Source organism: Elephantulus edwardii, unplaced genomic scaffold (assembly GCF_000299155.1).
Source record: "Elephantulus edwardii isolate Elephantulus edwardi_28Jun2011 unplaced genomic scaffold, EleEdw1.0 scaffold00176, whole genome shotgun sequence".
In the NCBI taxonomy this organism is placed as follows: Eukaryota; Metazoa; Chordata; class Mammalia; order Macroscelidea; family Macroscelididae; genus Elephantulus; species Elephantulus edwardii.
Window position 1 is genome coordinate 5,876,583 of NW_006399926.1, and position 14,085 is coordinate 5,890,667.

At 44.8% G+C, this 14,085-nt stretch overlaps 1 protein-coding gene across 1 annotated transcript in view; it reads right to left on the minus strand.

Moving 5' to 3' along the window:
- The window catches only part of LOR (loricrin), a 1,240-nt gene extending 689 nt beyond the window's left edge, over window positions 1-551 (minus strand). The window contains exon 1 of the mRNA XM_006895934.1: window positions 8-551. Within this exon, the coding sequence (XP_006895996.1) occupies window positions 8-551 (544 nt within the window). The remainder of the gene's footprint in view (window positions 1-7) is intronic.
- Between the last annotated feature and the right edge of the window lie 13,534 nt (window positions 552-14,085).

Here is a 14,085-nt window from a genome sequence, read left to right on the forward strand (position 1 = left end):
CCGCAGCTGGAGCCGCCGCCACCGCCGCTGGAGAAGCAGCCGCCGCCGCCGCCAGAGGAGCCGCCACCGCAGCTGGAGCCGCCCCCGAAGGAGCCACCGCCGCAGCCGGAGCTGCCGCCGGAGGAGCCGCCGCCACCGTAGTACTTGACGCCCCCTCCGGAACCGCCTCCGCAGCCGCCAGAGTAGCCGCCGCCTCCGGAGGAGCCCCCACCGCAGCTGGAGCCGCCGCCGCCGGAAGAGCCGCAGCTGGAGCCGCCGCCGCCCGAGTAGCCGGAGCCGCCGCCGCCAGAGTAGCCGCCGCCGCCGCCTCCAGAGTATTTGACACCCCCTCCGGAGCCGCCACCGCCACCGCAACCTCCGGAGCCACCGCCTCCGGAGCCACCGCCGCAGCCGCCGCCACCGCCGCCGCCGCCGCTGCAGCCTCCAGAGCCGCCGCCTCCACTAAAGAAGCCACAGCCGCCGGAGCCACCGCCGCCGCCTCCACCGCTACTGCCACCACTGGACTTGCAACATGGGGGTATGGGAGTGGGTTGCTTTTTCTGATGAGACATCTTGTCTAGTGAGGAATAAGACTCTGGAAAGAGACAGGAGAGCATTATTGGACCAGCTGCAAAAGGATGAGGTGGAGGAGGAAGATGCATCCATGGCAACACCCATCACCCTGGAATTGCCCTCTGGCAGGGCCTGGCTGCTGCTCTGTTAGGATGCTGGACCTCAGCAGGGACTCCTAGGATGATTGCTTTTAGGAAGTGGCTGAGTACTACCATTGGAAGTCGTTAACAAATGTTGAACAATCCACTTGAGAGTACTTATTTCTCTCAATATCCTGGCTCATAGGCTTAGGTCTGCCTCGAACCTTTTCTGTGTAATTTTGGGGCAGTTCACATCAATCCAGACCCTAGTTCCTCATCTGTAAAATGAGAAGGTGGGAACACTTTATGTCTTAGGACAAAGTCCCAACGTAATTCTGATCTTTTGTGTACAAGTAGGAAGTTATCACAAACTTCTGTCCAGATTGGGAGATTTCTCTATCCTCAGCACAACCAAGAAAAGTTTGTTAAGCATGTCAAAGAGTTGTGTCTCCAAGCCTTGTAGAATTCTTGGCTTATACCTTTGAGTTAAACCAGAGGCCACTTAGCCTAAAAGACAGACTCCACTGTGGCCCTGCCTGGAGACAGGGTCAGGAGCATGTGAGCTCTGGTAGTCTGTCTCTTTAATCAGCATTTCTGACCAAAAGATACCTCTTAAGATATACTCAAGCTCAACTTAATAGAGGTGATGAGCTAGTAGGAGGGTACATCCCATAAGTTTTCTCTGTAACTATCTATGCAAAACAGGAATTAGATCCTATGATCTCTCATTTACAGCATCCTCTGAAACTTTCTTCTCACTCTGATGGTAGATGCAGTTCTCCTGCTGACAAGCTCAGGAGGTCCATCAAATCCATGTTCAAAATGCCTCTGTGCCTGGCATCATGTCTGCCCCAGCAGAGGTACCAGAATAACAGAAAATAGCCTCTTTGCATAGTTTATGTTCTGGGCAGAAGCTCAGTCCTGTCTCTTCCCTGCCTGCAAACCTTCTAAACTCTTAGCTCACTAGGCAAAGCAGAGGTATCATAGAACCCTAATGAGAGATAGATTCTCACCATCCCCAGGCTCACCAGCTTCTGCAGACCTGGGCAAGGCCAGCTGGGAAGAGAGGAGAGCCAGCAAACACTCGCTTACCTGAAGCACCAGGAAGGATGAGTGAGGAGAGAAGATGCTGGTGATGTGAGGAGCACTGGAGCTCCTTGAGTTTTATAGATGACTTCTTGTGAGTCATCTATTGATCCAGGCCAGCCTCTCATAGTTACGTGACCCGTGTCTGTCAGCCCCACCTCCTTGGATTGCAGGCACAGGGTGGCCCTTCCATGATTTTTGCATTCTTGAAATGGGCAGCCTAGTGACTTGCCCCTTCTCTGATGCAACTATGTGGCAGTCTGGCCAGTGGCGATGGCCAGCCAAAGTGGATAGCAGACATTGTTTCTGAAATCCCTGGTGCAGGGTGCATACCATAGCCAGAGGCTATACTTGAGAAGTCCAGAGTGTTGAGGCACTACTAAGAGTACATCCCATCGCTCTGAAAACCTTTAGAACTTTAAAAGAGAACCTGGTGCTGGAGAAGATTATTGAATGTACCATGGACTTCCAAGAAAACAAACAGATTCATCCTAGAGAGGTTTAAACCAGGCTACTCCTTGGAGGCAAAGATTCTGGGGCTTCGTCTGACATACTTTGGACATGTTGTAAGGAGAGACAGGTCTTTGGAGAGGGACATCATGCTGGGTAGAGTAGAGGGACAGTGCAGGAGGGGAAAACTCTCTATGAGGTGGATTGATTCAGTGACTGGGGTAATCGGGATGGGTGTGTCAGAGGCAATGCGATTGGCACAGGATAGAGCAGGGTTTAGGGCTGTTGTACATAGGGTCGCCATGAGTCGCAAACGACTCGACGGCACATAACAACAACAACAACAACAACAACAACAACAACATTAATCTCTTGCCACAGATTTCTCCCTATAGTTTCATAGGGCCTTTAATGACGTGTTTGTGCCCTGCCCATTGGGTTGTGAGAGCTCCTAAGTTGGGCACAAGTCTTCGGACTATACACTGCACACTGTGGGCAGTGCTATAGCCAAGGGAACACTGAGGGCTACTTTGAATGTTCCCATTTTACCTTCCCACCAACAATGTAGGAGAGACCTAGGGTTTTTTTTTCTTCTGCCTCCTCTTCAACATTTGCTAATTCTTTGTAAAAAAATTAGCTTCTTTAATATTTTGTACTGCTTTCAGTTTTTACCCCTTAGTGAAGTTACATTTGCTTTTAGCACGCGATAGGTTGATACTCTGAGGGTGAAATAGAATGTCATACATGTACCCATTGCCTTTTAAGGTATTAAAAATTGCCTTCCAAAGACTTCTAAATCTTGGAAAACTGTTTTCCAGTATTTTTTTCTTTTGATATCCTATGATCTTGTGCTGCAATATTGAGAGGCAATGAGAGGGAGTCATGGAGTGAACTAGATTTGAGGTGAGATGACCGGATGGGGGCACTTCTTTTGCTACTTACCACCTGTGTCACTGTGTGAAGTCATATCATGTTACTCAGTAGCTGGACACTGTAGGCACTTGATAAGGATTTCTTAAATGGACATACCGTCTTCACAGATTTTGAAGGAAGGATGGTTACGTAAAGTGCATGAGGTGGTGCTGTCCTTTTAATTGCTTTATCCAGTAAGAAAAGAATAATGAACAATTGCTATGGAGTTGTTTCAGACGCGTAGTGAACTCATGATTGTCAGGATAGAACTGTATTCTATAGGTTTTTCACTGACTGACTTTTCAGAGGTAAATATTCAGGCCTTTCTTCCAATCCAGTGTGCCTCTAGGTGGATTTGACCTGCCAGTCTTGTGGTTAGCATTTGAGTATGTTTATCCCAGAATCTCCTGTGACCACCCATCCTTTACTCCCAGTTCTGGTTTGTCCTTGGACATCAAAAGTAGGAGGGGGCCTGTGGATAGTTGAGGTAAAGGTAAATATTCTCCTATGAAAATAGCTCAAAACTTTCCTGTTGCCCCTGGACTGGTAGGAAGAATTATCTCTGAGAATGAAGACCAGCATGCTCCCCTCATCGTTTCATCACAAGAGCTCGGTTGCTGTTGTTCAAGATCGCACATTTCAGCGGGTCCCACCCAGCTATGTGTTGAAATGACAGCTCTAACAAGAAATTGCCTGTTAATTATGGTGGAGTTTTTAATGATCCAAAATGATCCCGAGTAGATTGTGAGCTTCAGAAACTTGTGGTGCTAGTTTAGTTTGGATGCCGTGAACCTTGGTGAACCCAGGAAGGACTCAGATGGTCCCTTCCTTAGAAAACACCCAAGGACAGAAAGGCTGTCATTCTCTGGAGAAGGCAGGTTCCTTGAAGCTGAGGCACCTTGGACACTTTTGAGGGAAATAGGCTTCAGTTATATGCCTGACATGGGGAGAAAAAATGGACAAATTTGATTAAGCCACAAGGTGTGGGTGTGGGTTGTGGTTCCTAACAATGAATTGTGGCTGTGGGTTGACCCTTGACCATGTGTTCACAAGTCTTAGGAACATTCTTTAAGTAAAAGAATGTCAACGTCACATTCTTGGGAAGGAAAGTCTTTTATTCTGAGGTCTTGGTCTTCCTCTCTTTCTAGTGGATATGTTGGTGTTTAAATGATTGTTTTTGTTATGTGCTGTCGAGTTGTCTACAACTCATAGCAACCCTATGTACAATAGCTCTAAACCCTGCTCTATTCTGTGCCAATCTTACTGTCTCTAACACACCTACCCCCATTACCCCAGTCACTGAATCAATCCATTTCATTGAGGGTCTTCCTCTATTGCGCTGTCTCTCCACCCTCCCAAGCATGGTGGCCCTCTCCAAGGACTGGTCTTTCCTTGCAACATGTCCAAAGTATGTCAGACAAAGCTTCAGAATCCTTGCCTCCAAGGAGCAGCCTCATTTCACCCTCTTTAGGATGAACCTCTTTGTTTTCTTATCAGTCCATGGTACAGTTAATACTCTTCTCCAGCACCACAGCTCAAAGGCATCAAGTCTCCTTCTATTCTCCCTAGTCAATGTACAGCTCTCTGATTCATAGCAAGTAATTGCAAAGACCTTGGCCTATATCAGTAGCACCTTAGTCTCCAGACTGATATCATTGCTCTTCAGTACTTAAACAGATCTTTTTAAAATATGGTAACAGTAGGTTGTAGTTGTTCATTTAACATCCTTACGTGTCAGAATGAAAATTTGCCAATCATGATTGTTCCACCTGTTTTTACTTCTCTGTGAAACATCAGAGTTTGGGAGTCTCAGACTCAGGTGACCCCAATCTCCCAATCATCTTCAACCTGTGTAGGTTGGTTTTGATGGGTTATGAGTTTTTGAGAGATGATTTCATTTATTTCTATCAGATTTGAAATCTTAATACTTTCATTCACTAATTCATCCAATATTAATATACTTGGAACTATGCTGTGCATAGCTGGACATAGGTTCCCTTGGTAACTTTGGGGCACGAGGATGCCTACCACTTTAATAAGAAAATGAATAATGTCTAATCAGGAAAAACTAGTGAAAAGGCTATGGTTAACCAATACTGACAGTGGTACTGGATCTTGTGCCTCTCAGCCCCAAGCTGGCTTTGCTGTGAGTAAATAAATCTGATTTTCCTCTTTATTCCTCCAAACTTTTATTCCTAATGGAATGTCTTTGTGGACAGCGGCAGCTGGTCACACTTTAACATATCAGTAAGAAAAGGACGGAGAGTTATGACACATAGGTATTTGGAGTTTTGTAAGGCTTGCTGTGTCAGATTTTCAGTGTGATAGCCTTTAGAGACTTAACCCTGAAATGGATGCTGCAACCTGACAGATTAAGACATGGTTCTTGACTGTACTTTTATCCTTAGGAGGGATCTTGAAGGAAATGCTTCACAGTGCTCAACATGCCCTAGGAGTTAATAGATGCTCAGGAAGTACTGGTGGAATTATTTTCTCTTAGATGGAGCGTAAACTAATAGTAGGTGTGGCTAATTATTCCCGAGCAGTGGTTAATTCTACAAGTCTGGGTTATTCTGGTGTATACTCCTGAAAGAACCACTGCCAGTTGCCATGTAGTGACTACTTGTGCTTATCCGAACAGGACTGTGCTCCGTGGGGCTTTCATGGCTGTGACCTGTCAGAAGCCCATCTCCAGGCCTTTCTTCTGAGGTGCCTCTAGATGGATTCAAACCAACAACCTGTTGGTTAGTAGCCTAGTGCCACCTAGGAACTCCTAATTTCATGTGTAACTGAAGGGAGTTCTTGAAACTCACTGACTGACAGGGATTGAATCAACCTCCCCAAATCAGAGGGTTTGAGATGAAAGATTAAATCCAGACAAGTAACCAGCCCTATGCTGGGAATTCAAGGGCAAATGTAAAAGTGATTCTTCATAGGTGGGATTGAATCCTCTTCTGACGCGTTTCTCATTATCCGGTAAATATACAGGGGGAGAGAGAAAGGAGGCGAGGGAGTGTGTGTCTCCTGGCGGTGACTTTCCACTAAAGGAGCCCAAGGTGTTAATGATACATGGGGACCTTATTTATAATCACAGATAAATCTTTTTGAGAAAATCCAACTTCTGATCAATAAATCACAAAGTTGGAGGGTTGTCCTCCTTGTTTCTCAACTTCTTTCTGCTAGAGGGTCCTATCTTCCAAATATAGGGATCTTTGGGAGCAGAGAGAGAGGCAATGAAGAGGACGGTGTGAGGATTTTCGGTTTTGCTGCACGGCCAGGATGTCAGGGGACCACACAGTGCTGCTCTCATGAGCCCCAGCATGAGGAGATGAACCCAACACTCATGAGCCTCAGTGTCTGTGAGGGGTGACACACCCCTGCCTACTTGGGCCTCAGTGTATGTTGGGGAGTACAGTTGTGCCCTCATCTACCTTCGTGCGTGTGTGTGTGTGTGTGAGAGAGAGAGAGAGAAAGAGAGACAGAGAGACAGAGAGACAGAGAGAGAGTGTTGTGTGTATGTGACAACTCTGCTTTCCTGGGTCCTAGATTATATATGTACTGGAAGCAAAGCTTTGTCTTTGGGCTCCTATGTGAGAAGAGACACAGGCTTTATTCACAGGGAAACTTGAGTTGAAGGGAGGAGAGTGCAGCTCTTGAGTTTGAAGAGCATTTCATCTGTTCAAAGCAAACTTTAAGTATCTTAGAACTCATGTGCATTCGCAAGACGGGGTGCTGACTAAGGTCAAAGAGCAGCAAGAGGTTTGAGACAAAAACGGGCACAGGGTGAGGGCTTGGAAGCTGGAGACAAACACGTGTAAATCTCAAGAAACCCAGGGTACTGTTTCCATCAAACAGTTTTCTCCGAGTAGACTTCTTTCTCTGAAATGCCAGAAGACTTATCATCCCAGGCTGCCTTTTTCTTCCTTTCTTTGGTCTTCCTGGGCCACAAGTTTAAAGAAGTGCTTACCCTTAGGCTGTTAAAGTGTGGAGAAAAGCTTAGAAATCAGGGAGCAGAAAAGCTGCTTGAGTTTTCTCAAGTCCTCCAGGAATGTTCTCTGGATTCATCCCACCTGCTAGTTCCTGCCATCTCCCTCACCACTTTCCTTTTCTAAGACCTTTGGGGATGATTACCCTGATTGCATCCTGTCAATGACACATCCACTTGACTTGCTGCTTTTTTCAAGTCATAATTGTCTAGGATCTCTGGTGGTATTGGCTCTAAGGAGTTGCTTTACCAACCCAAAGGTGGCTTCTCTCTGGAAATTCGTATCCACTAGCTGCTCTGAAGGAGGAAAGTGGGCTGTCTCTTTCTGTGCAAATTATAGTCTCTTGAAGACCTACTTGGAGGGTCAGCTTTGAGTTGGTTTCTACTCAACAGCTATGAGTTTTTTGCTTTGAGTTGTCCTTGAGAGAGTTTCCATGTTCTTTATTCTCTCCACCCTACGATTTAGAGTTGAAAGCCTTCTGAAGCTTTAGCAGGCCTTGTAAACCTTGAAGATGCTCACTTTTGGTGCTCTGGAGCTCGTCATTCTGCACAATGATGGAGCACAAGTGTGTGTTTGAATCTTCCCACCCAGCTGATAAGTGTAGCAAGGTGATCCATGCTCTTCAGGGACCATGCATCTCTGAGCTCTGACCCTTCCCTGGAATATTTCTAGGATCCCTAAGTGAAATGGTTACGTGTTCAGCTGCTAACAGAAGGATTGGAAGGAGATGGGCAGCCTTGAGGTATCTATGGGGCAGTTCTGCTCTATCTGGTTGTTACTATGCTTGGGAATCAAATTGACCAATATCTGAAGGTTTAGTGCTTCCCCCCCCATCATATCTATGCCTTGCCTAATCCTCCCAGCTATCTTGAATGCTTGTGTTGTTACGGTGTACCGTTGAGTTGGAACTCACCCATAGATGGCCGTCCAGTGGGTATTCAGTTGCAGTAAATCACACGAGAGGAGAGTGACCATCCTTCTCCGCAGAAGAGTTGGTGGATTTGAACTGTGCACATTTGGGATTACTTCTCAGCTTCTTATCATCAGGCCCCCAGAGCTCTCTAATCTTCAATGCTTAGTACTACTTTATTTCTATTTTCCAAAAGTAAGTTTATATTGGTAAACGCATCTGCCCATAGCCTTTAAGTAGCAAATCAGGATTCAGATTCAGTTCTTTTGGTTCTAAACTTTGAGTTTGTTCCCCTTGCTCCAAGATGGGATCAGGACAGGTAAAATGAGGGAATGAATTAGTCATGCTTTCTGAGAGCTTAGGTCATTGTCCTGAAGTTCTCAGCTCCTTGGGGGGTGGGGGGACCTTTATGGGTGCTGATAGACTTTAGAAACTCAAAGAACTTTCATTATTTTATTATTTATTATGATTATTTTATTAGAAATAATCCAGCCAACCTACACGTCTATAGAGATACGTGAAGAGTACGGGGCCCAGTGATGCTAAGAGCTTGCCAAGAGCACAGAGTCAGGACCAAGACTTAGAGCTGGATCTCTAGACTCAGCTAAGTATGCCTTTCACTGAGACTTGGGTTGTAATTTTCTGCTCTTTTCTGACAAGAGTACTTCAGGCTGTGGTAATAAGGGGAGGGAGTAGTTAAAACCACAGTTTATGTGTTTAAAAGCTGAGCAGGCATGTTCAAGGAGCTGGTAGGCCTGGTGTTCTAGCCTCTGGGCCTAGAAGTAAATTGCTGATATCACAAGCTCTAATTTTGAGACATGGGCATCTTCTGTGTAGCCCGAGGGCTCTGGGCCTGTATCTTGACTCCTATATAAACTTTACAAGCAGGGAGGAACAGTAAGCTATTTTGTGGGCCCCAGGTCTGCTTTAGGTTGGGGAACATCACAGAGGGCCGCTGAGGATCTTTGTGCATGGCGTAGCTAGTGATCCAAGAGCGTTTGTACCTTGACTGCCCATCAGTTCTCTGATATCCTTGGGTGGGTTTCAAGTGATGTTTTAGACGATACGCCCTGGAAAGGGCTATGACATAAGGATAAAAGCACAGGCATCCAAACTCATAAAACCAAGCCAGGTGCCACAGACTTGATTCTGACTGAGTGGTGACCATTTATGTGCTCCAGAGGGTTTTCAGTGACTTAGATTTTGGAAGCAGATCAGTAGCTCTTTCTTTTTAGGCTCCTCCAGGTGGACTTGAAATTCCAGCCTTTGCTAGTAAACCATTTGAACCACCCAAGAACTTCCACTTAAGCTCCTGTATGCTATGGATATACATGTTATGTACCGTCAAGGTGGAACTGACCTTATAGCTGGCCTTCCACTGGGTTTTCAGAGGCAGTAAATTTTCCAGGAGGAAATTGGCCATCTTTCTCCCAAGGAGTGGCTAGTATATTCAAACTGCATGCCTTTGGGTCGGCAGCATGACTTACCACCAAGCTACAAGAACTCCCTAAGTTCCCATATAGCCATGGCTTTTTTGGTAGATCCCAAGGAGCTCCAGTGACCTAGTCTTAAGTACCCTGCACTACCAATTCAGAGGTATGCAGTTCGAATTCACCAGCTGCAGTGCAGAAGGATGGGAATTCCCCTCGTGTGTGATTTACTGCTTCTGGAATTGGTTCTGACTAGGTGGCAGTGAGATTTCTGAGGGTTTTTTGTTGCTGTTGTTTTGTTTTTAGATAGAGCGCTTCTTTGGATGTTCTGAGCAATGTATGTCCCTTTTAGTGGCGGTTATTATGTGTTTCTCCCTTTTGGCTTCAAATCCAGCTGGGTTTTGGTTTTGGGGTTTTTTGTTTGCTTTTTAAAGAAAAAATTTAATGAAAGTTTACAAAGACTTTGGATTTCCATTCATACATTGTTGCACACTTTCCTCCCTATCCACCCTTCCTCTCAGTTTGATCTTCTCCTTGAAGAGAAGAAAAAGAAATTCTTTCATTGTTATATAATCCTTCCCCACCCCACACCCACTAAGTCCACCTTACTATGCAGCTCTTATTCTGGACTCTAGTAACGAAAATAATACCTAATCATATATTCCTTTTAAACAGTTCACTCCCTCATCTGTTTCAATGCAGTGTACATTATTTATTCCCTCTTTTCTTAATTTCCCTCAACCCTGATGTCAATCCCATTTTACAATAGTGGCACTATGTAGTATTTGTCCCTTTTTGACTGATATATTTCACTCAGCATAATGTCCTCCAGGATCATCCATTTTGTGTAATATTTCGTGAGTTCCTTGTTATTCAATGCAGTGTAGTATTCCATTGTGTGAATTTACCACAGCTTCTCTCTCCATTCATTTGTTGATGGGCACTTGGGTTGTTTCCATACCTTTTCTATTGTGAACAAAGCAGTAATAAACAGTGGGTGTGCACAAATCCAGTTTTAACACCTAAGTGCAGTTTTTGAGAATTCCATGGGGCTGCTCTGGGATGTAGGGATAACTTCTCTTTTAACCACGGGCTGCAAAAAGATACTGTTTCTGAAGAGCAGACTCTGGATCCAATCTTTGTTTCAATCAGTAAATTTTCCTTAGATTTGCTGGTTATCTTTAATCTTTAAGAAAAGAAAATGAAAAATGCTCACAATTTAACTGAGGGCCTATTCCATTTAGATCTACCCGTGTATTCAGAACATCCCAAAGTGAAGGACTAGGGGATCAGCTTTCAATTCTGCTTCCTGTGGACAGTGTTCAGGGGTCTCTCCTTCTGGCCTAGAAGCATCTCCTAGGCAGGATTGGATTCCCTATCTCTGTATCCCCATCTGACTCTGGGCTGGGCCTCAAAGTGAATGTTTGATAGATATGTGGAATCTCCTCTTGTGCCATTTATAGCCTTGGAAACTCAATCAATGGAAGGTCAGCGATGAGTTAGTTCCAACCTGAAAGCAATGAGCTTGAAGTTTTGGTTTGTTGGTCAATCAAGGGCATGATAAGAATTTAGTCTCAGAGCCTCAGCTCTGGGGCAATTAATCTGATTGTGCTTTCTTGTGGAAAATAGCTTAAATAAATGGGTCATAACAAATTGCCCTCATTCCCCATTTTTAATGCAAGACTCCTGAGTTTTCATCTCCTGCTGCCTGCTTTTCAGACTATCCCCTGAATTGTGCTTTCCTAGCCGCCTGTGGGCCTGTGGGCAGCTTTTCAGATCTAAAGCAGAGCCAGAAGAGTTGTGAACTTCTTTGTCCTGTGGTCTGCTCCTGAAGAACAGAAACTAGAATCTTTCTGAAATCTTGGGATCCTGGGGAGATCTGAAAACTCAACCTGGCCCATCCACCAATAATCTGTGAGTTGAGGCAAGGCACTGTCCCCTCCATCCCCTAGCCCTCAGTTTCCTTCTGTAAAGTCAACTGGACTCCCTCTCCCCATCACCCTCAGATAGGCAGAGATGATGGAGAAAAGGAGGTGGGGGGGATGTCCTGCTGGGAACCAGTAGGATGACAGGAGTGTCAGATTCCTGAGAATGAATATGGACACTCTCACACCTTCTTGAAGGCCTACCCTAGGGCTCAAATCGGAGGAATCCAGGGAATTTTTATTTCCTGAGAAGATTTCCTCACCTGAACTGGAGGAGGAGGGAGGGGTACCTGGTGAGGAAAGTAAGTCGGCCTGCAGATGAGTAAGCTTTGTACAGTGTCATTACCCAGGGTGGGTATAATTGCATGAGACTAAGAAAGCTTGTGGGAAGGCTTTGTTGTTATAGATTCTCCTGCAGTTAGTATCAGTCATTTTCGGCACCAGAGGAAAGATTCATTTGGCTCCTGAATGCATCAGAGCAGGGAACCCCCTGGTGGTAGGACTAGCTGGCCCTCTCACTCTCTTGAAAGTCATTCTGAAAAAAATACAAACAGCAACAACAACAAAACATCCAAATGAGAAGACTCATTGCAAATACTTTGAAAAGTAGGAAAAAGAAAAAAATTACCTCTAATTCCAAACCCAGTTGATATTAATACTTTGGTGAATGTCTTTATTTTATCTTGCTCTTTGCTTTTGCTGAGGGACCTTCTGGCGGCATAATTGTTGTTAGTTTACATTGAGTTGAGTATGACTCATAGCAACCTCATGAACAAAAGATCTGAACCCTGTTCTATCCTGAGCCATCCTCACACTTCCTGACACACTAGAGCCCAGCAGTTACCATGTCAGTCCACCTGGTTGAGGGTCTTCCTCTCCTTCACTGACCCGCCACCCTTCCCAACATGATTTCCTTCTCCAAGGAATAGTCCCTCCCTAGCACCATGTATGTGAGGTGAAGCTTTATCAGTCTTGTCTCCAAAAAGCACTCTGGCTGTACCCTCTTTAAGATACATCTGTTTATTTTCTGGCTGTCCATGGGATGTTCAATGCTTTTCTCTGACACCACAGCTCAAAGACATCAATCATTTTTCTGTCATTCTTATTCATTATCCAGCTCTCAGATGTACACGTGATTGGAAAGACCATGGCCTGAATCAGATGCACCTTAGTCCTCAAACTGATATCATTATCCCTCAATAATACCTGGTGGTATGTGTCGTCTGGCCATTGAAAGATCAGCAGTTTCAAGTCTACCTGTTGCTCTGAAGAAGAAACACTGACAATCTTCTCCCATAAAGGTTACAGTCTGGGACACCTAACGGAGGTTCACTGTGAGTAGCATGCATGTTGACAGTGGTGAGGTTTTGTTTGTTTGCTCTGAGGAGGCAAGGATGGTGAAACTTCTTCTCACACACATTAAGCACATTGTCAACCCATTGATTAATCCCTCCTTCCCTGCACATCCACATCCCTCTGCTTCCAGCCTCTCCCACCCCTCCTGGATCCTTATACTCATTCTATAATAACAGTTTTATACAATATTTATCCTTATGGGACTGAGTTCACTCAGCATAATGCTCTCCAGTCCCTTTCAAGTTAGGTAATAATTTACAAAGTTATGGCTTCTGCTTGCTGAATAGTATTCCGTTGTGTGAATATACCATAATTTCTCAGTCCATTTGTTTGTGATTTGATATTAGGACTGTTTCATGCTCTTGCAATGGTGAATAATACTGCTATGAACATTGGTGTACAAATCTCAGTTTGTGCCTCAGTTCTCATATTCTCAGGGTATATTCCAAATAATGAAATAGCTGGGTCATATGGAATTTCTGTAGGATTTTTAAGACTGTGATCATTCAGAAGCAGATTGCCATGCCAATCTTCTGAGGTACTTCTGGGTGAGTTAGAATTGCCAATCTTCTAGTTAGAAGTTGACCACTTAGCCAGTTGTGCTTCCCAGGGAGACCTCTTGTTTGTTTAACTACTGTATTCCCTTCACAACTCTGTTAGACATTGCTCCTCCAGGAAACGTCCCCAGCCCCTAAGTCTGATTGAGAGAGCATTTAATGCTCATGATTCTATTTCTCCTTGGAAGAGGAGGTGAATCTTGTCTTTGTATTGGATCTCCAGCACTTGGCACACTACCCGGCCCAGCCTACAGTGGATGCTGTGGATTGGATCGATGAATGAATAAATGAATGAATGAACTATTCCACATCAACCCCCTCCTAGAGCTGTTTATGCCCTAAATAGTAGGTGTTTCAGCCTGGATGTGGAGGATATTGTGTCTTCATCCTCTTTCCGCCTCCCCAGCCAGATTTCTTGCTCGTGGAGTACAGTGGTAGCTTTGCAGTTCTTAGATAGAACCTTGGAGTCTATGGACACAACAGACACTGAGTATTTGTTGAAAGGGTGTGAGAATTGAATGAGTGTGAGAAAAGGGAAGATAAAAGAAAGGATTGTATACCCTAAAGAGACCATAAATGACATCCAAGTAGATATATGTATACCCATGTTTATTGCAGCTTTGTTTACAATAGCAAGGAGTTGGAAACAACCTAAATGCCCATCAACAAACGAATGGGTAGAGAAGCTGTGGTAGAGAAGCACAATGGAATACTATGCTGCATTGAAAAACAAGGAACTCATGCAATGTTATTCAAAATGGGTGAACCTGAAGGACATTATGCTGAGTGAGGTATCTCAGTCACAAAGGGACAAATGCTATATGGTGCCACTGTTGTAGAA